We start from the raw sequence: 26,402 nt of genomic DNA, 5'->3' as shown, positions 1-26,402 counted from the left end.
GTTTCCTGTGGTTGCTAGAATAAGTTACCACAAGCTGATGACCTAAAAACAACAGAAATCCATTTCCTCATAGTTTTAGAGGCCGAGAGTAGAGGCCAAGAGTTCAAACTCAAGGTATTGGTGGGACGATGCTCCCTCTGAAGGCTCTGTGGGACAGTCCTTCTTGGTCCCTTCCACCTTCTGGTGGCTCCTGGTGTTCCTTGGCTTGCAGTCACCATACTCCAGTCTCTGTCTCCCTCTTCACACAGACTTCTCTTCTCTGTATGTCTCTCATAAGGACAAGTGACGTTGGATTTAGTGCCCATCTGTACAACCCACGGTTCCAGGTGGATCTGTGTTTTGAGGGGCCACCATTCAAACACGGTTCTGCGCATTCGTGTATTTACTCACTTGTCCAATGACTCCGTTTGAGCACTCCTACACTGCTGACTCCTGAACAATTCAGGTTTGAACTGTGTGTGTCCACTCATATATGGACTTTCACAGTATGGGACTGTAAATGTATTTTCCCTTCCTTATAATTTTCTTAACATGTTCTGTACTCTAGCGCGCTCTCTGTAAGAGTACAGTATATAATACATACAACATACAAAATACGTGGTCATCGACTGCTCACGTTATGGGTAAGGCTTCTGGTCAGTAGTAGGCTATTAGTAGTTAATTTTTGAGGGAGTCAAAAGTTATATGTGGATTTTCAACGATGCAAGGGTCAGTGTCCCTAACTCCTATATTGTTTAAGGGCCACTGTACAAAGGAACTGTGGGAAGCATAAAGACAAACTGGACTGAGATCCTACCCTTAGGGATTTACAGCCTAGAAAGGGAGGCAAACTACACACTTTCACAGCTTGATCGGGTGCCATGGGAGAACAGAGAAATACAATCTGGTGGGAGCTTAGAGAGGCGGGAGATACACCAGCTCATGGGATACCCCAGGACTGGGATACTTCATGGCAGACGTGTCAGCTGAACTGGATCTTGAGAGACAGAAAGATGTTGAATGTGTGGAAATGGGCGTTCCAGGCAGAAAAACTAGTATCAGGGAGTCCCAGAGGTGGGAAATGGTGGGAGTTTATAGGCAGTTGCTAAGAAAGTCAGATTGACTAGAGCACAGGTGAGTGAAAGGTGGAAATGGGAAGGCAGGTAGAGAGGGTGGGCACAGAATGGGTGGTCCTGCATGAGTTTTAGCCAGGAAAGATTACACAGAGTTTTGAACATGAGTGTAATGGGATTAAAAACTGATATGTGGAGATAATATTTTTATGTTCCATAAATAATAAAGATTATTTCAGGTTAAAGACACTTGGGATTCAACAGATGCAGAAAGAGGCCTTCTTGGAGTTTTCCTTATCTAACTGAAAGCAGAAATTTCAGAGAAATGGGAACTGCCAAAAATTTCTTCTTCAGGGTGGGTCTATTTGTAGGAGTGAGACCAAGCGTAAACCTACTTACCATAAATCTCCTCTCTGGGGGAATGTTATGACCCTGAGGAAGATGGAAAGACCACTCATACCTCTACAGACAAACACTATCACAAACTTTCTTATCTTCTATTTATTCTCCTGAAAGCCCATTTACATTCCTTCAAGAAACCCATTTGTCCTTCCCACAGGAGCCTTTTCTCTCCCCACCCTACTGTATCCTGCTGCACTAGGTATTTAGATCCCCAATTCTAACCACTTCTTTGAATTACTCATCACTGGGCACTCTGACATCGCTGGGCACTCTGACATGCGTATAGCATGTGTAAGTAACAGCGTGCTTCTCTCGCTAAGGTCTTTTGTCAGTTTAATCAGCAGTCCCCAGGTTCTTAACGTAAGAGGGCAGAGGAAAAGTTATTCCTACCATATAGTTAATAATGTATGCTGTATACACGAATTAAAATGGGGAGAAAGACTTAAGATGGGGAGACTGATCCAGACATGATTAGCAAGAGAGAAAGTAGAGATGAGTCTCTCTTTTGGAGAGACTACAGAGGCTGAATCATAAGGATTTGGTTAAAGAAAACAGGGACAGGGGACAGTCGACAATGACTCTGAGGTTCTGGGCCTGGACGACTGGACCTACGATGGTGCCGTTAATGGAGCTGGGAAACCCCAGAGAGAGTGAGGTTGTAAGGAGAGAGCAAGTCAGTGGAGACTGAAGCCTGGAGGCAAGATTCGAACTGGAGATATGGGTTGAAGATGATGTGCATTGAGGGATCCTTGAAGGCATGAGGTGGCAGGAAAGAACCAAGAGACAGTGAAAACAAGATGGGGAGGGGGCCTTGGAAGTGATTTGGGCTAGGAGGAAAGGGGCTGGTCAAGGGGGTAGTCAAACGTAAAGGGAGCAAAAGGGGAAAGTGCTGTGTCACAGTGACTAATGGGGCTGAGATCAAAGGGACGGTCTTTCCTTGTCTAAAACACTGCACAAAGGTAGCTGAGGACCTAGTATATTCCACAAGCACTAGCAGGAAGGTAGTCCTGGAGGAAGCAGTGCCTGGGGACAGGTGAGAGGGCAGAGCTGGATTCGGGTGTTGAAAGAGTAGAGGCAACACTCGTGGCCACTCCCAAGAGATCCTGCGGTGAAGGGAAAGAGGAACATAACAGATAACTTCTGTTACCCGAGTTTCTCACCTATGTGGGGAGTTTTAGTGATTCCCAAAATTTACAACATCAACTCAATGCTAGCTACATTGATGATAACCACGACAAAACCCAAGTTCTTGGGGGGGCAAGTAGGGAATTAAACTATTAGGAGGCATCTTTCTTTCTTTCTTTTATTCCATTTTTACATAGCCACCTCTTTATCATTAAGTCACAATATTTTATCAAAATATACAAACAGCACAGATACTTAAAAACGTATAGCTAGAATTCTAGTTAAACAAGATCGACTGCTACAAGTACCACGCGTGGGTCTTTTATTTTGAATAATGCCTAAAGGGAGACAAATGAGTCATCAAATCAACTTTAAGGGTATAATAAGAGATTGGTTTTCTTTTCTGTTGGAAGAATTATACGCTTCCTTTCTTGTTACGGTGTGAAGAGGATGGTAATGAGTAACTTCCACTGATACTGAAATCAACTGAGAATGGGTGGGTGGGGTGGTTCTATTGGCAGGAGTAAGTGAGTCTATCTTTGACTCTGATGTCTGTGTTGACAAGATAGCCACAGTAGGTGGTTTATTAAACCCTCCATCTCAGTGACATGAGCTCCTCTTACTTTCCATTTTCCTCTTTCCCGAGAATTTCATGGCTAATCAGAACGAATGGATTTGTAAATCTCAAGTTACAAGCTATGTTTATTGTGAAGAATTCCCATAAAAACCTATCCAGGCCTTCCCCCGCCACCATTTACACTTCCACAGACGCGAACAGAACAAAACGGGTTAGTGGTTACTTGTCTGCGGCTGAATGAAGTCCGCTCCTGTCCCAGGCGACGTGCTGTTTCTGTGCTCACTGCGCCCCTCTGGTCATTGACCAGCCCTTGGTGCCCACGGGAAGAGCCATGACTTAGGGCAATATTAACTTTTCAGGTCTTTTCACAGTGCAGAGGAGAACCATTGTGCCAGTCCGTAACTATGGTTAGTGATGACCTGGCTTCAAGAGTGGCCACGGGAGAGGACAGGAGAGGCACCGAAGGGTGTGGTTATTAGTGAAGTGCAGTTGGCTTCTGCTGCAGAGACAAGGTCGGTGAGGAGCTGAAAGGTCTCGGCCTGTATTACTGAGTGTTTCTTTTCTTTCCCAAGGTGAAAAGGCATCCAAGGAGCATCACTTGAACCAGTTCGCAGCCTCAAGGCAAATTCCCTCGTGTGTGAGGGGAGGTGCTTCAGGATATCAACCTCTCCATCCCTGGGTTAATGAAGGAAAAGTTTCTGAACATGTTCTGGTCCATACTGTTGATCAGGGCTCTGTCCGCAAACGACAGCCGGGGTTTCTCATTTAAGAATTCTTTGTCGAAATTGCTGCAATCATACGGTGATTTCTTGATCAGAGTTTAAGGGAGGGGGTGGAGAGAAAAAGGGAAGAAAATCAGCCACTGAATTAATTATCTTCATGCCTGTTATCTAAGGCTACAGTCTGTGTATGACAAGGTGGACCTTGCAGGTAGACTGAAGTGATACTTAGAGATGGTCATACGTGGGTTTATGGAACATTCCCAAGACCCTGAGGCATTCGCTTAGCAATAGTACAATGAAAGTCATGTAAAGGAATTTCACTATATACATCCAGATAGGATCTCATGCTTCTGGTTAACAGTTTACAGGAAACAGGACTGGACACCTTTGAAACAGTGGTGAGCCCAAATTTGACCCGTAGCCTTTCGGTCTTCAGGGGACAGTTTGGGGAAGGGGTGGAGGGAAGGGATGGAGGGTGGGAGCCGAGGGCAGGAGTTTTGCAGATTATATATTCCTGTTCTTATATCAATATCCATCACTACTGTTGGTTCCTCTACCCATGTTAATTTTATTATTAACCATCTTGGACTGTCTTCCACAGACAGATTGGGACTAGTTCCCCTCAAGCTACCTGGTCCATTAGTGCCCTGAGGGGAAAAAAAAAGAAGGTAAAAACAAATACCTATTTATAAATACTGCTTTGTATGGCATACAGTTCAATTTTTTAAGATTATCAAAAGCCACCCTTGTATATATGAGCATAACTAAGAGTCAGACTCTTCCTACCCTCAAGGGGGCTCCTAAGCCGGTGAGGCCAATGGCCTGTGGCCTCTGCCTACAAATAGCTCTTTAGACAACATGTGAGGGAAATTCCTTCCTACCGGCAGAATCGAGAACTGTCCTGCAGGGAAAATGTAGACCAAAAGTCTGGTTTTTAGGTGGATAGTATCAAGTCGCTTGTAACGTACCATGGAAGCTGAGACATGAGTCACATTGTTCTGATGAGCTAAAACAAGGTAAAAATCCATTTTGTCACAAATTAACAGCTCATAGGTTAGGCATGGCATTGTCACAAATAATAAGACTGCTAGAGGCCAGCCTAGAATCCTTAGAGCATCCCCAGAGCTCGGGACAAATGTTGAGACTAAGTCTGCTAACCCTGGGCACAGACTTGCTGCTTCTGGCCATCTGCTATCCTGACTAATAGCACTAGCTCTTTCTAGAGTGAAGCCCTCTGCTCTGGAATCCACAAGCCTATGCCGTCTCCATGCAAAGAGACCGTAGCGATGGTTTCTATCTACCCAGGTCATTACTACTTTCTTCCCGGTAATCACCAGGGATGGGTAGAGCCGGCCAACCCACCACTTTGCTTTACTCTTAAAAAAAATGATTCCTTGTAGAAATTGTTTTAAAGTATACGTAACATAAAAGGGACCGTCTGAGCCGTTTTTAGGAGTGTGGCTCAGTGGTGTTACATGCGTGCAGAGCTCTTTCGTCTTAACCGTGCTTTACTCTTGTCTTCACTCTGCGGTGGCCTGTTCGGCATGTGGCCAGCGCATTCTGCCTGTTCTCGTGGAGGTCGGTGACTTTTGCTAAGGAGCATGCTCGTGGGAATTTAGAGACCCGTCCTTTCCTAAGCCCCAGCCGACTCCTTCCTCGAACAGGAGAACACGTAACCATCACCATCAGGGAGGAGAGTTACGTGAATGGATTACAAATGTCAGGCACGCTTGAATACGTATCATGGAAAAGATGGCTCCAAAATCCCGGAGTTCCACGTTCTGAGTCATGTGGACTGACCGCGGAGCACGTGCGTACCCCGCACAAAGGCTCCACATCTTCCCCGAGAGTCACAGGCACGTGCCCGGTAAGCCCGAGGCACGTACGCCCAGCAGTTCATTTTCGTGCAAGTATGTGATCTCATCACAGAGTTAGATACTGCGAACAAGGGTGACACCCCCTTGCTCCCCGCTCCCCCAGCAGCCGGATAACCTGAATGACGGCTAAAGCAGCACTTTCCTCCAGGAACTGAACCCAGGAGGGAAGCTGGGACTCAGGCAGGGGTGAGGGGCGGGCAGGCAGCCCTGGGGGGGAAGGTGGGGGGAAGCGCAGCCGGAATGGTGGGGAGCAAACGGCCCTGGTGGGTCCTTACCACTTTCGGCCGGAACGGTGGGTCAATCTCCTTTCTTTCAAGCTCTTCCCAGTTGATCTCCCGAAACAAAGGGTGCTGGCGGATGTCTCCCCTCACTCCCAGCCTCTTTTCGGGTTCCCTCACGAAGAGCTGAGCAGTAGTAGAAAGGGAGCCGTTACTTCTCAGGGGACCAGCCGGTCAGCCTCGGACGAGGGTGCATTTCTCAGCCCAGAGCCACAGGGATTTGACACTTGCTTTTCTAACCTTATTTTTGTACTTACCGGTATCAACTGTTGCCTCAAGTCACCCCGGTGACAACAGTCTCCCTCAAATGAACCTTCTGAAGATTCCAGAATCTGGGCTTTTGCTTCTTTGCTCTTTGCCCTGGAAATGCTGTCTTTCAAGGGATATTGGGCTGGTTTGAGGTCAGCTTTGCCCTGTGTCATGTACAGGACCCCCGGCAGCTTACAGGATGACTCACAGCGTCCTTCCATGTGAGGTGAGTGACGTGTCCTTCCTTTGGGGCTGTTCTGTGGGGGGCTGATGGAACTACACACACGTGTACACACACACACACGCACACACACATGCACTGACTCAACAACATAGAACAAGTGATCATTTGTTGCTTAGCTGACCACCCATTAATCGAGCTTGATTTCTGACAAAGCTGCCTTCTAAGGGTGACAGTCGCGCTATGAGGAAAAGCTCACTTTAGGAATAATATAAACCAGTCACCGAGAGTCCGCTTTGGACAGTCACCGAGAGTCTGCAGCCCTGCTGCTAAAATGATGTTTAATTCAAATCATCGTTCATATTTTCTGACTTGTTACGTACGTATTTTCTTTCTTGCGCTGTCCCCTCTCCTGTTACTTTCCCCCACGAGGTCAAACTGAACATTGGCCAGGACAGGAAAGAAACTTGGAAACTCTTCAAACTCAAACACAGCAGGTCAAGGGCAGCACGGACTAGGAGAGCCTGAACACGAGACCTGGGGAAGCCACGGGTCCCGAGTGCCTGCGGCGGTTACGACTTTTCTCACCCCAGCTAGATGCCTGTTTAGAAAGTAACCGCTAGCTGCAGGGCCTCGTAAGGACACCGTGGGTCTCTGAAACAGAAACCACAGTGAAATTCTGTGATTTTCCAGGAGGCTCTGGCAGGACCGGACCTCCATTAACAACTAATTTACAGGGATCTCTTGCTTTTACTTTTTAAGAATAGCCAGTCTGTGTGTTTTCAAACACTGCTTTACTTGTCTTGCTTGAAAATCTTCAAAGGCTCTACCAAACCCCCTCCCCCGCAAAATCCCCAAACTAAAAGAACAAAAAACAACATGCTGTAGCAAAGTGGAGATTTTTTTCCTTCTTTTTTGTAATTATGATAATCTTTTTTAAAAAAAAAGTCCAAGTGTAATGCTTATGCGACCACCTAGTATGTCCACATGGTCAGTCGTCCTAAATTCCTCTCCCCCTTACTCTACTGATGGCCGCTGGGGCCTCTCAATGGAATTTAAGGTCCTAAGCTCTGTTAGAAAACCACGAACATGAGGCTGTTACCCGAGACTTACTACCCATGTGGCCTCGGGCAAGTTTTCTGTCTCAGTCTCCTCAGCTGTAAAAGGCAGGGTGAAGCAAGGTCATCCCAGTGCCCTGGTGAGTCCTAACGTCCTCTGAGCCTAGGTGGCCATCCCAGGCTCTCCGTGGCCTCTGCTGACACACCTCCTTCCATTCCCACTGTAACCCTCTCTTCTGTCCAGACACGCCTACTCACTGAATGTGCCACCTCTCTTTCCTGCCTCTTTCAGTAGGGAACTTCCCATCTTGCAAGGAGATGCCTCTCCCCACATTCTGCTCCCATTTCCTTCTCCTCATCTTTAAATCCCAGCCCACCAGTCAGGGTGAGCTTAGAACCCCTCTTCTTTGTGAGGCTTTGTTTGATTCCTTTAACTCCTGGTGAGCTCTCCTGCCCTTCAAGTCAAGCTCATGGTCATATGGTTGACCCTGGGACTCATGCCAACCAATGTTCTTGGAGAGCCAGGCATGGTGCTATAGGTCTCAGCTGATTTTAAAAACAGATTCTAAAAGCAGATATCACTGTCCCATTGTCAGCGGAGGAAACTAAGGTTCAGAGCAGCTATGTAACTTGCTCAAGATCACAGATCCAGCCATCGTCAGGGATAGAGCCTAAATGAGAAGCAGCCCCTTCTTGCTTCTGGCATGGAATAGTGTCTCCTCTGGGCTCTGCAGAACATCTAAACATCTTCCCTTCATTAGATGAAGTGTCACTCTATGTATGTTTTTTAAGAGTACTTTTCAGAGTGTAAGCTCTGAGGGCAGACACTATTCACGTTGCTCCTTCCTCCAACCTCGCCCAGTGCCACGCGCAAAGCGGATGCTCGAGAAATGTTCGCTGAGTAAGTGAGCAAGTGGTCCTACTTTATTACTTGCAGGTGGTAGGTCTTCAGTCCTCACTTTCTGTTAGCCTCTTGTTTTTAGCCTACAGAACAGCATATAGAAGGGGCACCAACTTCACAGTAACACTTTTTTTTTCTGTAGACTCAAACACCAATGTAATAGATGGAAAAGCAGATAGATTTTTTAGAAGCAGAGGGAAAAAGTGACTTGCCCCATATCTCTTTCCTTGAAACGATCATAATACCCTATCGACTTCTACTTCTTAAGGACATTTTGATGAAACAAGATGGGAGGGAAGGCGTGAGTGCCTCAAGAATGGGCCAAAAACTAGCTCATGTTGTTATAATTAAAGGCTTTAGTGAATTAAATTAGAAGTAACCGCCCTAGGCTGCATGGGCACCATGCTGTTTCCCATTAGATTTTCCCAGTACCATGTGGCATTTGTACCTAGGGCATCACAACCAAGCTTTCTGAGCCTGGTCTACGTACCTGTGAAAATAAATATATTTGAAAAGATAAAAGGTGTAATGAGAGTACAACGTGATCTCCAGCTTCGAGACACAAATGTCTTTCTAGTCTTGCACAAGAGTCCGTTACCGTCTTCTCTGTCCTGCCACAGATCACCCGTCCTCCTTCCAAGTCCTGAAGATGACTGGTGACCTCATGGGAGGCCATCGGCTCTGTGCCATGGAAGCTGCACCGAGGGACTCAGTGTTCATGAGTAAAGACTTGCTTTTGTTCACAAAAGCTGTCAGAGGGTGGTTTACATTGACAGGAAACAGCACACCTCATGCACGAATGGCCAGGATGCGGCTGGAGTTTGTTTAAACTCACTCGACCGTCTGGGCTAGAACGCAGTGCTGGGCTGCCGAGAACGGCCACCAGCCTAGCGCCTGTCCCCGGAGTCGTCCCCCCTCCTCTTTCCCTCCTCAGATAGATCTTTCTACAGAAGGGAGAAGTGTTTCCATTGGAGGTCATTCATCTCCCGGCAGTTTCCAAATAAATGGGGCAGGACATCCTGGATGAATAGGTGAGGGAGGAAGGGCTGTTTCTTTGGCAAGAGTCAACCGAACAGCAGTGTCCCCGTTGTGATTCGTGATGGAGCCTCTCCCGCCGTGTAGGTTGTTCATATGCTACGTGCATCACGCCCAACGACGGACAGGGGATGGAGTCTGACACGGATGCCGCTGCTGTGACAGGTGCTGCTTTTCCAGAGGACCGATTACTTCTGGGTTTTACAACACGATGTGCATAATTCCCTGGAGGAAGTTCCTCAGAAACGATACTACCTTTGATCTTTGCAGAAAAGGGAGCTCAAGGATGTGGGGGACCGTTGGATCAAAGTGACAGAGCAAATGGGGAGCAGAGATAAAACTAAGGGCCAGTCTTACTGTCAGCAAATTGCCCGAGGGAAACTAATTTTTATCAGCCCAACTGCTGGACCACGGGAGAGGACTTTCTTCCTCATGCAGCAAGGACAGGGAATTTTTACTCACTCGCACGGGGAAGAATAAGCCCCATCTCCTCCACGTGGATGTAAAACCACTTTCACCAACTAGTCCCCCCCTCCCCCATTCTTTATCCTCACTTGTCTTGGTTTCTGCTCTGTTCAACCTGGTTTATTTTCCACTCTCCCAGCAAATCTTTTACCTGCTATTGAAACTGCACAGGATTTTGGTTTTGGTATTTGCTGACATTTTGCCGTAGATTTTACTTTGTTGATAAACTTGTTATTTTGCAATAATTCTAGTGTCTTGGTCTTCTTGGGCTGCCATAACGAAGCGCCATGGACTGGGTGGTGGCTTAAACAAGAAACATTTACTCGTCACAGTCCTGGAGGCTGGAAGTCCAAGATCACGGTGCCAGCCTGGGCAGTTTCTGGTGAGGACCCTCTCCTTGGCTTGTAGATGGCCACCTTCTTGCTGTGTGCTCACATGGCCTTTCCCTGGTGACTGCACTTGGAGAGAGAGAAATCTCTCTCTTCCTCTTTGTATAAGGGCCCTAGTTCTTCTTGGTGGCCCCACCCTCATTATGTCATCAATGCCTAATTATGTCCCAAAGGCCTCACCTCCTATAATCATCACTTTGGGGGTTGGGGCTTCAATATAGAATTTGGGGTGGACACATTCAGCCTGGACGTATAGATTCACAGGATGTTAAAAGCTAGTGCAGGTGGGGGCGCCTGGGTGGCTCAGTAGGTTAAGCATCTGTTTTCTGCTCAGGTCATGATCCCAGAGTCCTGGGATCGAGCCCCAACTTGGACTCCTTGCTCAGCAGAGAGCCTGCTTCTCCCTTTCCCTCTGCCACTCCCCCTGCTTGTGCTCTGTCTCTCTCAAATAAATAAAATCTTAAAAAAAAAAAAAAAAGCTAGTATGGGTGTCCTGTGTACTCTTCACCAGCTTCCATGAATGCCTATATTGTATATAATTACAGTGTGATACCGAAACCAGGAGACTGGCGTTGATACAATGTGTGTGTCTCGTTCTCTTGTCATTTTGTCCCGTGTGTAGATCTGGGTAACTACCATGACACACAAGACCCAGAATTGTCCTGTCAGCACAAAGCTGTCCCTTGAGATACCCCTTTCCAGTCATACTCCCTAACCCCCACTGCCACTAATCTGATTTCTGTCTCCACAGTGTCCTTTCAAGAATGTTACACAAGTGGACACACACTATGCAACCTTTTGAGACTGGCCGGATGCCCTTGTGATCCATCCAAGTTGCTTTGTATTATCAGTAACAGTTCCTTTCTTTTTCCTGCTGAGTAATAGTCCATACACATGACTTGTCATCTTTCCTCCTCCAACTGGAAGCCATCCTTTCTTCCTACTCAGTCCTTCTGTCCTTTGAAACCATCACTTCCAGCATTTACTTCTGATTAACTCCACCTGGCCCTGTTACTCCTTCACCCTCACTCCTCGCGAGGAGCTCTCCCAGATCCCGAGGCGGAGCTGGGTTTGGAAAGCACAGCTGTGGAGTTTTCTGGAACATCAACAGGTGAAGGTGGATCGCCTCCAGGCAGCCCCCAAACTGCTTCCTTATTTCCTCCTTCTGGTGGGTTTCGTTGGCTCAGGCTTTCTCAGTGCACCCCCACACTGCGGGTTGAAATGTGTCCCTTCAAAATTCATTCCTTGAAGCCCTAACCCCCATTGTGAGTGTACCTGGAGGAAGGGAGCAATTAAGCTTAAATGAGGTCACGTGGGCAGGAACCCGGTCCAATAAAATACGTTAAGAGGAAACAGCAGAAAGCTCTTCACCCATTAGTTGAGGACAAGGCAAGATGGCGTCTGCCTGCAAACCGGGAAGAAAACCTTCGCCAGAAACCAACCCTGCCGACCCTGCTCTTGGACCTCCAGCCTTCAGAACTGTGAGTAAATACATGTGTTGTGTGAGTCCCTCAGTCTGTGATAGTTTGTTACAGCTGCCGGAGCCAACCATACCTCCCCTGAGTCGTGTAAAACAAAAGCAGCAACTCTGATAATGTTTGGACTTGCCTTTACGTAAAGCAAAATTGCTTCCATTCCGATCCTGCTAACTTCATTTTTACTGTGGTCGTCTTTTTAATTGGTTAATTTTGAAATCAGCTTTCCTTTTCTATGTGTGTTGTGCCGTCATTACAAGTATATTTAATTGGTCGTTCCGAGAGTTTTCTGGGTTTATGGCTTGTTTGGATGACCGGAATGGAAAGCTGCGTTGAACTGGCTCGGGTTGTACCACCGCCAGCCTTGGCCTAGGTGTCCTGGGAGGGCTTTGTCAGCACTCGAGATTCAACGTCTCGATTCCTGAGGGAGGGCTCTAGAGTTGCCTCAACATTTCAAAGACTCTGGACAAGCTGTCCGTTGTATGAGAGCAGGAGAAGCGGATGCCCTTTACGTTTAAGTCCAAGGAGTTCACGAGAAAAAAGGAGACTAGTGAAACAAGATGGGCCCGGTCATCTTTTTTAGTTTGGATTTAAAGCCCACTGATAGGCTTTAATGTTAAAAGGTCCTCTCCTGTCCTCCCTTTTCTAAATAGGGACACCAAGGCTGAAAATTATTTCACTAAATGATGTTTTTAAAAGCCAACTGAGGTAGGAGAGGCCAGAATTCAGAACACCTGTATTCTCGGTCCACTGCTTTTCGATTTGCTAGCTTCTTGATCACGCCGGCACAACTCCTTGTCCGAACAGTTGCCGGGACAGCTCACTGGGTACAGGCGGTGGTTATATGTGATAGCATGTCGTAGTACCGTGGTTTAGTTTTGTTATTTTGTACTCAAACACTGCGTTCTCACTCTCTACAAAGGTAAACGGGGACTCTGCCTAAAATCCAAATCTTTAATGATGGCTCTCAGGTGATTCTTATGTGTCTCCACTGGTTTGCCCTAGGTGCTCCCAGTTCACGGCAAGCGATTCTCAGAGCCCAGTTCCCCTCTGTGGTATTACCAGTTCTGCATTGATTCTGGGCTATCGTGGTCAGGGTCCGACTCCTGCTTTGGTGGTGAATTCTGGAGATTGCTGCAGAGTTAGTGACAGTCTGAACTCTGAGTAATGGGGGGGAAATGCATCAATATTTGCAGTGGACACGGGAAGGGAATGTGGCCGGAGAGCTGGTCTGCAGCATTTTAAATACTGCCTAAGAGGCTGATCCAGAAGGCAGTAAGCAGTGGGGGAGGGGGGTGTCTCAGTGAGATGGAACATCATGGAATTGGAGTTTGGTGCAGTAGTGGGCCAGGGAATGGACTGAACGGCCTGTGTATCAAGGGCTTCAGCCAAAAATGTCCCCACTGACAAGTACTTCCCAAAGACCCACTAGAACGCCTCACAAAAGGGCTGGCCTTCACGATCTCCCAGATTCAGAGCATAAAGCCACCCAGCAATAAAAGAACAATTGTTTCCCCTCCTTATCCTGGCATCCTCTCCCTGCATTTAACCTGGTATGACCAGTCTGAAATAGAAACTCCAGGGTTAGAGGGGAAGAGAACACAGTTGGAGGACACAGTTGACTGCAATGTAACCACATTCCCTTCTCCAAAAGTGAGTGGCTGCCTGCCCTGAACCTGATGGGAGGAGAGGGATTAGAAGTCTTTGCTTTAGAGACCAGGTTGATGTGATGACTTCTGTCTTGGGCTGAACAGTTCTAATTTCTGAACTGAGATAGTTTTTATGGCTTAGGAGTGATGAGAGATTTGTCTTTCGCCTGAGTGAGCGAAACTGTCCAGGTAGGAAGGGGAAGATTAAGTGGACCGAATCAGTTTAATGGGCATGATGGGAAACCAAAGGTTTGAGTTTTAAGCCACAAATTGCACTTGTCAACAGGCCAATTACATCTCAAAGTGAGGGCATTCAAGAGTCATGGAACTGGTTTTTGGGCATTTCTTGTGTAAATTAGGCACATGAATCTTATTTTGGTATCTAATGTCCATGCTATTGGTGCCGCAGTTGACACAGATGGTGAGCATCCGATTTAAACCCAGTTCGAGATGACTATTGTTTACCATAGATAAATTGGAACCTAGAAATGAATGGGAGTGCCAGTCAGAACACCTAAACCTAATCCTATGGAGTCTCCTTGACTTCATTTCTTACCTTCACGAGAAGGTCCTTCGCCTCCTTCTCAAGCCATCGAGGGTAGAAGGGATTGTCCATACGGATGGAGTGGAAAAGCTCTTCTTCATCTTGCCCATGGAAAGGGGACTGACCAATCAGCATCTCATAGAGGAGGACGCCGAAGGACCACCAGTCAACCGAATGGTTGTATTTCTGACCCAGCAAGATCTGTGTGGCCAAGAGGCAGAGATGTAATTAACAAACATGAGGTGGGTGAGTGGAAACTCTGCTTCAACACCAGTCGGTAAATAGTTGGTGGTGATGACACAGATCACACTGAAAACTGTATCTTTTGAGAAGCCGATGATTGAATAGCAACGAATGGGCAGTGCCAAACTGAGCAAACATTTTTTGGTTTTAATTTTTACTCTTTCTCTGGCCTTATTTACAACTGACCTGTGCCATTCGCCTTCATTTTCCCGCCTGCGATGTGAGGACTTGGGTGCCAGACTCGGACCTAAGGAAGCCGGTGTGTATCTGTGCTCTCCTGTGAAGAGCTAAACCAAACCCATGTGTTCTACTGACTTCTACTGTCCTGAGACTTTGCATAAACTTTCAGTAGGTAATTACACATCCCAGAGGTCATCTGACCAAATCCATTCCCGTCCAGCCACCGCTGTAGCACTAATGAGTCCCTTCTATGGTCACCATTGAAGAATCCGATTTAGTGGGGCGCCTCATGGCTCCGTCGGTTAAGCGCCCGACTCAAGATTTTGGCTCAGGTCATGATCTCAGGGTTGTGAGATTGAGCCCCCCGTCGTGCCGGGCAAGGAGCATGCTTGGGATTCTCTCTCTCTCCCTCCCTGCCCCTCCCCCTTCCCCCCACTTGAGTTCTTTCTCTCAAAAAAAAAAAAAAAAAAAAGACTTAAGGAATATGCTAAAAGAGACTAGGATAACAGACTTCAGATCCAGAAATCTGCTGAGAGTAATGGGCAGCTCGACATTGGTGCTTCGGGTAGAACTGGTCTGGTTTGTCCTTTAGGGAAACGGGTTTAAAGTCTGGGATCCCACCTAACTTTTACAAAGATTGCTGCCCTTTCACCAGTCCTCTCTTCTGGCGGAAGAGATTTTTGTATTCTGTAGCCTGTATTCAGCCGCTTCCTTATTTAATGTTGGGAGGTAGAGTACCTTTAACTCTGCTCAGTGCTTGTCATCCCAACAAACCAAGCTGCGACCTCTCTAACCCCGTGCGTAGTGTCCGTGAGCAGATGCATGGATAAACAACGTGATTACATGTGCAGTAGAATATTACTCCGCCTTAAAACAGAACGAAATCCTGACCCATACAGAGACCTTGAGGACACTGCGCTAAGTGAAATAAGCCAGACTCAAAAAGACAAACACCGTATGATTCCACTTCTGGGAGGTCCCTAGAAGAGGCTGATAGTATATAGGGACAGAAAGTAAAATGATGGTTGCTGGGGGTTTGGGGAAATGGGGAGCTGTTTAATGGGTGTAGAGTTTCAGTTGTGCCAGATAAAAAAAATTCTGGAGACTGGTGGTATAATAATGGGAATATACGTAACACTCACTGAATAATACTCTTAAGAATGGAAAGATGGTGTATTTTACAGTATGTATATTTTACCACAATTAAAACCAGTACATAGTAGGAACACAATAACAATTTGTTAAATGAAGAAGAGAAGAAAATCCTTGTCTTTCATGACTGCCACTCCCAGGATGGGTTGGGGACAAGCTTCTTTATAACCCCAAATGGAGAAGCTGTCATAGTATTGAAGCACAAGATGAAAAGGCGTGACTGGGACCCTCTTGGGATGGCCATCCTTCCCACCCTGCAACTTAAAGCCCAGCTCCGTGCCCCCCCCCCCCGGTGAGCACATACACGTCAACACACGAAGGTCATTTTACTGTTAGTTCCTCATCTGAAATGGAATTTCTTCTTAAATGGGCCTTGGGAATGAACGGTTTAATTACGGCACTGGTGGCTTTAGGAAAGAAAAATGAGGCTGTTTTCTAGACATTCCATGTCTTGATGCTGGGGAACGTTTTGATGCGGCAGAATGAGGTGCACAGCTGCCGTCTCTGACCGCTCCCCCCCCCCAGGCCTTTCCTTGGGGAATGAGATACGTCTGGAGTGAGGCTCTGGGATATGGGGGAAGTGACCCCAACACAAGAGTTGATCGACCCCAACAAAACTGACACGGCCATGCAAAATGGCGTGGGTTCTACCTCTGGCTCAGTCCCTTCTTGTGTGGTTTGGGACAGACTCCTCCCCCCCCCCCTGCCTCATTTGTGAAAAGTGGTGATAACATCTGGCTGACTTATTACTGGGTGGTTGTGAGAACCCAGTGAAAAGTAGGGAAGACAGAGTGCTGTGTCCTATGGAAATGACTATATGTTCTAGGATAAATACCTGTTTTGGTCGACTGGTACCCTCTTGTGAAAATAAAGATCAAGTGGCAGATTTTTGCAATCCGCCACGGACTTCCAGCATAAACATGCTAGCCACTATCCTTAACTCAAGTTTTAAAGGCTAAAGTTCACTTTCAAGTTTAGAGAAAATAGAGTATTCCTTAAGGCAAAGTTTTAAAGTAGATCCGGGGAGAGTGATAAAGAAAACAAGGGTGCGTGTGTGAGCACAGACCCACAATCTTTGTTCAGGTGTATTTGCCTTAAATTGGGAGGGGTGGGGGAGGACTGCTTCCCATGCAGTTCCCAGGACTTGTCACGAGGGGGAGCCCAAAGCAACCAGAACTGCTCTGAGTGCCCCGTCTCGGTAAACAACTTCATCTGGAAGGACACATGAAATTGGGAGGACAGGAGACAGCTGTGGCGGGAATGAAGCCTTCCAAAGCTAGGATGCTAATAAAGATTCTGTCTTAAATTAGGAGGAAGAAGCACATTGCAGATTCACACTGCCTGAACAGAGGTACGCTGACCTGCGTTGTTTGCTATACAGTGTGTGGTTTTTTACTACGAACTCCTGAGGTAGGACCTGTGATCCCTATTTAACAAAGGACGGTGACCGGACTTCGGGAGGTTACCGGTCTTATATAAGATGTCCTAGTTAGAGAATTAGAGCGATATTCTGAACGCGGGGGGTGGGGGGGAGGGCAAGGGGGGTGTTACGACATAATGTTCTGTCCATATTCAACGTCTCCTGGATTAAACCTCAGCCTAACACGGCCATGCTCACACCACCTATATTTTTAAGGAAACTGGTGGAGACACCCTGGCTGGAGAGTGGCCCCTTTCTCTGTTTCTGTCTCAGCCCCTGCTGCCTTCTTACGGCCTCATCCTCTCTTGTCCTGTTTCCTCCCCCCATCTTTCCTCAAATAATTCAGATACTAAAGACGTTGCCACGGGACGTCAGTCTCCCTTTGTCCCCAACCGTGAGAGCGATCCGCTTCTCCCTCTGCCTGGCCGACTAGTGAGTCACCTCTGTGTGAGGCTCCCGGCGGTGACGGGCTGTCAGAGTTTACGAAGTGACCACCCAGCGCCTCTCCACTTTCGTCTCCAGGTGACCCCTGCTCTCTCCAGGGAGCTGCTGCTTGGGTACTGGAATCCCACATGGATTTACTAAGTGGCTAGTGTATGTTAAAGAGAGGGTGTTTCCACGTGTCTTTCCCTAGTCATTGTCAAAATGAGCTTGGGCCCCCAGTTCTACGTTGGACCCTCAGCCCTATAACTGGAAGACCTAGAGTTTTATGCCTCAGGAGGGATGGACTGGGGGTACTCCCCAGCTTGGGGAGTGCAGTCTGCGTTTGTTTGTGCATCCTTCCTGATGTTGCTCTGAAAGGCATTTATTTCTATAATTTGGGTTCTCCTGTCCGGAGATAACCCGTGTCTGCCAGGTGGGCTTCATGGCCCTTGTCCCAACTGCTCTGTCCTCCTGTGTGTGTTTAATGCTCTGCCTGGCCGAGCCAACTTTTCGTTTGCTACAGGGTCCCTTCCCTGGAGATAATGGGATACACATAAAAAACAGCACGAGGCAGCATATACTTAGAGCCGCAAGAAGGGAAGGTTAAATTTTTATTTTATTTTATTAGGTTCAGAGGCAGGAGAGCACACTTCCTTTTTTTTTTTTTTTTTTTTTGAGGAGGGGACAGTTGGTCAGTGTGTAAGACAAATATTGAAAAATGGGTAGTACTTTCATGGGTAGAGAAGGGAGAGGCTAGCGAGATTTATTGTATAAAAGGGGGCCAGCGACGGGGAAGTCTAGCGTCAGTTCACAGATGGGCATTGAGGCTGTGGGGTCATTTAGCCAGAAGGTTGATGGGTGCTCCGAGCTGAGGGGTGGAGACATTAGGATGGCTAAGTCACAGGCTCTGACTATGAGAAACGGTTTACTGGTACCTGGGATTACACATGCACTGTGGTAGCAGGGGGGGAGAAACAACTGTTTCAGGAAACCAGAGGCATCTTCAGGGAGACGACGACTTTGGGGGTCACCTTGGGGATAACCACGGGCCAAAGCCTCAGAGCGTGTGGTTAAGGAATAGGAGAGATGAATGCAAAATGCAAGGCCAGGGACATATTATTAAGGACCGATTTCCAGGGTTTTGGCTTGTGCTCAGCTGACAACGGGGGTGTCGTGAAGGTTTTCAAACGGTGGAGTGACAGGCTGGCCTATTGGAAGGGTTAGTGTGGTGTCTCGGTGGAGCAGTGGCCTTCCGGACGGTGCATGTGCTCCAGGGGTCAACCAGATGGTACAGCGAGACGGGGGAAGAGAATGTCAGAACTTGTATCTGTGTTGATTTTTGAAAAAAATTAAGAGTGACACCGGTGCCCTTGTTTAGAACTTCGAACAGTAACTGAGGTCTCCTGAGGGAAGACGGGAAGCCCCCTCTCAGAGGAAGCGTGGTGGCTACATTTGTGCGTTTGCGTTCAGCATATGGTACGGTGTGTTACCATCATTACTATTACTTATTATATGTGTCGTGTGCCCAACGATGCTGGGTTCTCTCTCAGCTCATTTCCACAAAATGGCAAATCCTTAAAAAGTTATCTGCAAAGGGGCTTGAAGATAATGGTAAAGAACACAGACATGTATTGTTTGGTCTCTCGTACTCTCAGCACCAGCTCTCGGCACCCACGTCGCGTCGTAAGAGGGCTAAAAACAGTGCCAGTGACTTTGAGACTTGTTATGTTTGGCCCGTGACAGCCGGGGCAAGAAGTTGTTTGGGCTGGTCATATTGATTTTTGGAGTTAAAACTGTAGTCCTAGATACTATTGCTCATGGAGAACATCCAGTAAGAAGACAAGGGGGCAAGAATGGAAGAGTGTGGGGCGCCTGGGTGGCTCAGTGGTGAAGCGTCTGCCTTCAGCTCAGGGCATGATCCCAGGGTCCTGGGATCGAGTCCCGCATCGGGCTCCTTGCTCAGTGGGGAGCCTGCTTCTCCCTCTGCCTGCTGCTCTCCTGCTTGTGCGCGCTCTATCTCTCTCTCTCTCTCTCTCTCTCAGACAAATAAATAAGTAAAATCTTAAAAAAAAAATGGTGAAGACAAGCATGGTGGAAGATGAGGGAGACTGAAGGTGCAGAGAGAGGTCGGTCTGCACACAGCCCTTGTGCGCAGCTGCCTTTGTGAAGTACTCGGAAAAACAAATACAACTCCTGAAACAAACTACTTAACATCTTTTGACTTTTTTTCCAGGGGAGGAAGGAGCAGTGGGGCCATGTGGAGTGGGGCAAGCGTCCACGCACACCCTTCAGGCAGCACACCCTCACCTCTGGGGCGATGTAGTCAGGGGTTCCGCAGAAAGTGTTTGTCTTGGCATCTCCTAACATGTTCTCCTTGCACATCCCAAAGTCCGCTATTTTGATGTGTCCGTCCTTGTCTAACAGGATATTATCTAGCTTCAGGTCTCTGAAACACAAAAGCAAAGCAAAATCTCACTTTAATACATTTTTTGTTAAAACAGAATTGCCGCACGTGGGGCAGTACTCGTCCCATCCCAGCCTCAGAGCACCAGGAGTGTCTGCTTTGCTGGTCCTCCTCTTCCCTTCCAAGCCTGTACTTCAATCTATGGCTCTGCCCATGGGCCCGCTGCCACCTTCTTGGTGTTTGCTCCTTGACGAGCATTTCCTGTTTGGGACTTCACCTGGCCCTTCTTCGCCCAGGTCGGCTTTCTCAGGCCTGACTCTGACAGACTTTCGTATCCGCCAGGCCCAGGGAAGCACTTGGTGCATCTCCGGAGCTGTGTACGGATGGCTGCATGGCGGTGGGATGGGTAATGTGTTCTCTCTCCAGGGTAGCATCCTTCAGTTCTAAGGTGCCTTCAAGAAACAATATGGGGATGTGAAGAAACAGCCAGCGATGAAATGCCATCAGGGGCTCGTAGCTGGGGATGCGTCTGACGTAGGGTGGTATTGAATACTGCACAACACGTCCACCTGTCTACTTGTGTACAAGATGGTGGTATGGACAGCACTGACTTCTCAAGGGAATGGCTGGTTTCAGATTCCTTTTTCTGACTGACCAAGGAGTGCCACTCGATGTAATAACAGGCAAGACACGGACCCGAGGCTCTTTATCCCAGTGTCTTTCTTCCACGGCGAGGGAAGAAAGACCTGAACCACACACTCGTTTTATGCGATTTCCCAAGTATTTCTGACTCTTTATGGATTAATTATACTGCACCTAATTCCAAGACTGATGGAGGAAGGCTGCTCCTATCTAAGAATAATTCTAGAACCAGAATCCATCTGATGCCAGAAACCACGTCAAGAAATTCCTCTTTGCGAGACTCCTAACTGTGGCCCTGCAGAATGGATGTGTAACTCTGTGCTCCCTCCTACCAGTTTGTAGTTGTGGACCTCATTATTCTTTTCAGGTTGCTTTGAAATAAAGCTTGCCTTTCCACAAAAAAAAAAAAAAAAAAAAAAATTCCTCTTTCCTTAGAGAACTGGTATCCTTGTCGAGCACCCATTCCATTTTTTAGGTAAATATGACTAAGAAGATTTAAAAAAAATCAATTATGCCTCCCTGTGATTGTACTAGAATACTGCTATTACATGTGATACTCTGAATATTTGGAAAATGACCTCAAGTTTTGTCTTGTCTTTCCTTCACCAAGGATCAAGAATTTTGTACCTCATATGGCCTGGTTTTCAGATGCTTCAGCATTCTGGCCCTTGCCCTCCAAATAGCTTGAATTTATCAATTTCCTTCTTAAAATTTGGTGCTGAGACAGGAACCGGTATCTTCCAGATGTATAATCGCATTGTGCCAATGACGGTGGCACTGCCAGCTTTAGTCTTGACCTCCTGACCCTTCCCTGCGGCAGCCTGGCGGTTGCCCTGCTGGGTCCTGACACTCCGTCACAGTAGCAGTTACAGTGAGCTTACTGGAAACTAAAACCTTCGGGTGTGTTTTTCTTTTCCTACGTGAAGCTCCGTTATGCCCACTCCTTCTCACTCTGTACCCATGAAATCGTTTTAAAGGTCCCCCAAACGCTACACTTGACACCACTTGCTTTAAACTTTTTTTTAATTGATAGCACCTTATGAATTCCAGTTTGTTACAGAACGTTCAGCTTTCTTTTCCTTTACGTCTTCTGCCCTTGGATTTCTGAACTTCCCGAAACCCAAGTTTAGGATGTGAGGCTGGTGGTGGCTACCATGGTCTTCCTTGTTAGAGAAGGTGACTTGGGAGAAAATAGGAACAGCTGTCGGTTTACTCTTTTCTGTACCTCCTCTTAGACAGTTTGCTCATCGTTCCCTTCTCCAAGATTCTGGTCCCAAAGGGCCTTGCAAGTAGCCCTGTCTCCTCTACCTCAGGTGGCTGGACTCAGCCGGATCATTCAGGTTTTCTCTGTGGGGCTGTGAGGCTGTGAGAAGGCAGCACTAATCTGTCTCGGTTAGGTGTCTGGTACTTAGCGTTGCTCATGGATGTCCTCTAGCATGGCCTTATGGGAACAGCAGACCAGCTAGTGAGAGGAGAAAAAAGAAGTGGCTAGGTCAAGAGCAGAGACAGAGCCTGTGTAAACCCAAAGAGGAGACAGTGATGAGAGAGAAGCTACTTTGGTTTCTGACGGGTCTGCATTCTCAGTCCCAGTTGCTCAAGGAGGCTGAGATTGCACTTAAGCAAAAGTTTGAGTGCTCTTCAATATTCACATTAGCCTAAAGTTCCCATCACTCTTTGCTTTGCTTCTCGTTAAACAGTAAGCTTCCTGAGGGTGGAAATATGTACTGTTTGCTGTTTGCTCTACTGTGACAGCTCTGAGGGGGGTAGCACGTATGGAGCATTCAATAAATGTTTGCTGAAGGAACCGTCACCCACCAGGGATTGGCTCACCACCAGCACTTATGAGTTGCTGTGAAGTCCTGAGTAACTGTTTCCTTCCATTGCTTTCTCCACCTTCTGCTAGAGTAAATTAGCCAGGGAGAGTGAGCGTGGAATGCGGCTGTGTTTTGGCGGAGTGACGCTATTAGCAGATGTCTCTAGAGTTGACCTCTTCCATCTGGGCCAGTTTGGTCCATAATCTCCATAAACCAGGGCATCACAGACTGTTGCTGTCTGGCTGGGGTATCTCCAGGACATGTGAGACGGTATCTCACGTTCATATCCATATTGGTTGTTTCTCTCTCTTCCTAACTCAAGTGCGGTCACACTTCCATTATCAGGACCAATACGTCCGTCCAATATGTCTGTCTTTCCTTAGGTCTTCTGATTCCTATTCCTTAATTTTAATTGAGTACACTTTCATTGTGATTTATGAATTCCAGTAAATCCAAGTATAGGTCTATTTAACTCCTCATGCTATTTCTAACCTGCACTCCCAACAATATTTTTTCCATGTATTAACATCCTTATTTTTTTTAATTTAAATTCAGTTAGCCAACATATAGCACATCATTAGTTTCTGCACTCTACACAATATTGGTATCATTTTGGGTTTCTGCTGTAAGGAACATGTTTGCATCGCTTACAGCCATGTACACGTGTTCCTCGACATTTGGCTGAAGGATGGTTTGGGGGTCATCATTAGAGAGCCAGCTATCTAGCTGTAGTGCTATCTGCAGATTCTGAAGATAATGAGCATTGTATCTAATATTAATATTGGATTTTCTCGCTCTTGAATGCATTTCATTATTTGATTCTCTCGACCGCCCTTTGATCTGGAATTATTATTCTTATTCACATCTTTCTGATGGAAAGAAAGACTCTTAAGGGTTGTACAACTTACCCCAGCTCAGACAGTCAGTGGGCTAGGATGCAAACCCAGACCTTCTCTTCTGCATCCTCTAAACCAAGCTCACCTAGTCTTTCTCATTGAACTGAACTTGCTAAGATTCTGAGTCTTCTGTGACTTCCCGGGTGAATTTTAATCCTAAAAATAAATGTTCTCTGGGCCTCAGGCTAGGAAAACGAGCATTTGATTTTCATCCCACCCTCTAAGGTGATCCAAGTGTTAGGGGTTGGGAGAGAAAAGGTCATTGATACTTTGAGAGATTAAGTTAGAATGGGAAAGGTCCAGAAGTCTGCCAGGCAGAGCCAGACCTCCATGAGAGTAAGGAATGAGGGCAGAGGAGGGCGAACTGGAAATGCCATAGAACCCAAAGGCCAGAGTGTTCGTAGGTACATCAACTATTTACTCCTCACATATCCCTTACAGAACACCAGCTCAGCCAAGCTACATCCCCACTAAGCTCCAAGGACTTATCTGGAAAATGGGTACAATAATGCCTCCCTTGCTTATCCCACACGACCTGGTGAGCCTTGAATGAGGTAATCCATGAGAAAGCATTTGTAAGTGGCTTCAAATATAGGGGTTGGGCCAGTGTTATCACTGATAAGATATCCTCTTAAGGTGACTTTCAGTTCTAATAGTCCTAAGAATCTAGAATCTCCAGTCTTTTTTGTCTGCGTATTTTCCAGCTTCTCATTTTTACGTTTAACCCAAACCATGACTGAGACATCTTTTGAGATGTCACTACTTTTATAATACCAACAGATGGTAAAGGACGATGTTGCCACCTGCCTCTCTACTTCTCTCAGACTCAATTCTTGGGACTGCTTAGCCTCAGCCTTTCCAATAAAAGTGGACCCATTTGTTTAATGTTCCTTGCTTGACCTCCTTACTTCTGTTTCTGTGCCTTTTCTGGAATCACTTCTTCCATTTGCAAAGGCTCTCCTCTCTCTCTCTCTCTCTCTCTCTCTCTTTCAATATCCCCTTTCTGATAGGAATTTTTTTTTTGGCAAACCCTCCCCTAATTCTGAGGACACCATTTCTCTTCCTGTTGACACTTTTAATTAGAATCGGATTCACTTTTTTTTTTTTTTTAGAGTGTCTCTTCATATACTCATACTTTATCTCCAAAAATATATAAAATAAAATAAAAACCCAGGAAGTGACTTCATTAGGTATCCAGGGATTGGGACTTCAGTAGCTTTTGGGTGCACCGCAATGCTTAATAAAGGGCTGCACATTCTGGGGTTGGTCCGTCTACATCACCAGCTGTAGTGGGTTGAATAGTGGCCTGCCCCCCCCCCCCACCAAAGATCATATGCTATCCCCTAGAATCTTGTGAATGAGACCTTCTTTGGGAAAAGGGTCTTTGCAGATGTAATTAAGGTAAGGATCTTGGAATGAGATCATCTTGGATTATCCAGGAGGCCAAGTACCCCGCATATCCTAAGAGATATACAGGGAAGACAGAAGAGGTGCAGGGAGACAAGAAGGCTGTGGGGAGACAGAGGCAGACAGGAAGAATGCTATCTAAAGCCAAGGAGCGCCTAAGCCACCAGACCCCAGAAGGGGCAAGGAAGCATTCTTCCTGAGAGACTTGGGAAGTAGGGTGGCTTGATTTTGGACCTCTGGACTCCAAAACTGGGGGGGAACGAACTTCCGTTGGTTTAAGGCATCGAGTTTGTGATAACTCTATAGCAACACTTCAAAACTAATATACCTCTTTTGTAAACAAACCCAGAAATCATAAACCCAAGTGGTCAGAAGAAGGAATTTAAAAGAATCCCCTTGTTAATTCAGTTGCCAAATGGACAGTTAGGTCAGTAAAGCTACACACGGGGCGTCGAATGATTTTTAACGCAAGTCAGTTCCATTCGCGTGTACTTGCCGGGCGACCTCTCCTTAGCTTTAATTATTTGATGGTGTCTTGCAAGCATTCTCTACAACTTCAGTGAATACGCAGCTAAACAAAGCCAATATTCACTCTTATTGGTGCATAAAAAGCCACAGAAAACATGATTTCTCATACGTGGACATAGGAAAGACCCTCAACTGGGTAGAGTTTGTGATATTAAAGACAATTAAGGACTATGGGTCTTTTCGTTCTGAGTGTCCATTTATATGACGAAAGGCTTGTGCTGGGGAGAAGCAGACTCTACCGGGGCATGTGGGCTTTTCTCTCAAGAGGTTCCTTTCAGCTCTAAGACCTCTCTCGCTTTCCAATCTTTTTTTTTTTTTTCTCCCTCTCTCCAATCCACCCATCCCACGCAAGCTCCCGAGTGCCCCAGTGCAGGTGTATTTTATGTTTATTGCAGGCATTACAGATGTAAAGAGGAAAAAAGTAACAACCCATAGATTCTGATCAGGGTTTTCAATGTTCTGATGGGTATTTTTCAATTTCCTGGAGATAAAGAAATTCTATAAAACCGCTTTTAAATATATTATTTTGTAGACCAAAAAAACCCACCATATATCCAAAGGTTGCCGAAGAGACTGCTTAAGAAGAATGACTTGCAAACCTAAGACTGTTCTGTGCCTCTGAATAGGGCAGCTCTCCAGTGACTCGGCCCTCTGGGAATGGAGAGGTTTCTCAAAGTGGATTTTCAGCCAGTACCCTGTGAGCACCTTAAATAATATTGACCATGGAACGCTTCTGCGGTATATTGTACACAGTTTGCAGCCTTCAGCACTCAGTGTGGAGCATCATCTAACCTTTCTTTTGTTGAAGTAGAGTGGACATACAATATTATATTTTTCAGGTGTACAACATAATGATTCAACAGTTATATGCCTCATGCTATGCTCACCCCAAGTGTAGTCACGATCTGTCACCATACAACCCTTTCACCAGACTGTTGACTGTATTCCCCATGCTGTAATTTTCATCCTGGTAATTTATTTGCTTTATAACTGGAAGTTTGTACCTCTCAGTCTCCATTTATTTTGCCTATCCCCCCACTGCCGTACCTTCTGGCAACCAGCGGTTTGTTCTCTGTATTTAAGAATCTGTTTCTGTTTATGAGTCTGTTTCTGTTTTGTTTGCTTTGTTTTTTAGATCCCACATATAAGTGAATTCATATGGCATTTGTGTTTTTATGTCTGACTCACTTCACCTAGCATATTACCCACTGGATCCATTCACATTGTTGCGAATGGCAAGATTTTATTCTTTTCTATAGCTGAGTAATATTCCATTGTATATTTATACCATATCTTTTTCATTTATTCATCTAT

At 46.4% G+C, this 26,402-nt stretch overlaps 1 protein-coding gene and 2 long non-coding RNA genes across 8 annotated transcripts in view; 2 read left to right on the top strand and 1 right to left on the bottom strand.

Annotated features, from left to right (window-relative positions):
- Nucleotides 1-2,743: 2,743 nt before the first annotated feature.
- The window catches only part of PRKCQ (protein kinase C theta), a 168,963-nt gene continuing 145,304 nt past the window's right edge, over nt 2,744-26,402 (bottom strand). For 3 of the 4 annotated variants that reach the window (XM_040645445.1, XM_008705412.2, XM_040645446.1), the window contains exons 15-18: nt 19,705-19,843; nt 13,992-14,180; nt 6,031-6,159; nt 2,744-3,964 (exon numbers count right to left, since the gene is read on the bottom strand). In XM_040645445.1, the coding sequence (XP_040501379.1) occupies nt 3,809-3,964; nt 6,031-6,159; nt 13,992-14,180; nt 19,705-19,843 (613 nt within the window). In that variant the 3' untranslated portion in view covers nt 2,744-3,808. Of the gene's footprint in view, nt 3,965-6,030; nt 6,160-13,991; nt 14,181-17,587; nt 18,725-19,704; nt 19,844-26,402 lie in introns of those variants that run through there. The other variant, XM_040645447.1, reaches the window with a different exon arrangement.
- Nucleotides 3,974-10,167, top strand: LOC103676250. 3 transcript variants are annotated; one of them, XR_005838951.1, is made up of 4 exons: nt 3,974-4,546; nt 5,543-5,745; nt 6,313-6,508; nt 9,043-10,167. It is a non-coding gene; the product is annotated as an uncharacterized LOC103676250 (long non-coding RNA). The 3 variants fall into 3 exon arrangements; XR_005838950.1 differs by having other exon boundaries at nt 3,974-5,745; XR_572043.2 differs by lacking the exons at nt 3,974-4,546; nt 5,543-5,745 and having other exon boundaries at nt 6,153-6,508.
- On the top strand, nt 17,120-20,844 carry LOC121106323. The gene is made up of 2 exons (XR_005838953.1): nt 17,120-17,531; nt 19,899-20,844. It is a non-coding gene; the product is annotated as an uncharacterized LOC121106323 (long non-coding RNA).

This window comes from Ursus maritimus, unplaced genomic scaffold, assembly GCF_017311325.1.
Source record: "Ursus maritimus isolate PB19 unplaced genomic scaffold, ASM1731132v1 scaffold_31, whole genome shotgun sequence".
Classification (NCBI taxonomy): Eukaryota; Metazoa; Chordata; class Mammalia; order Carnivora; family Ursidae; genus Ursus; species Ursus maritimus.
The sequence above is the reverse complement of the archived record's forward strand: the minus strand, read 5'-3'. Positions and strand labels throughout refer to the sequence as shown.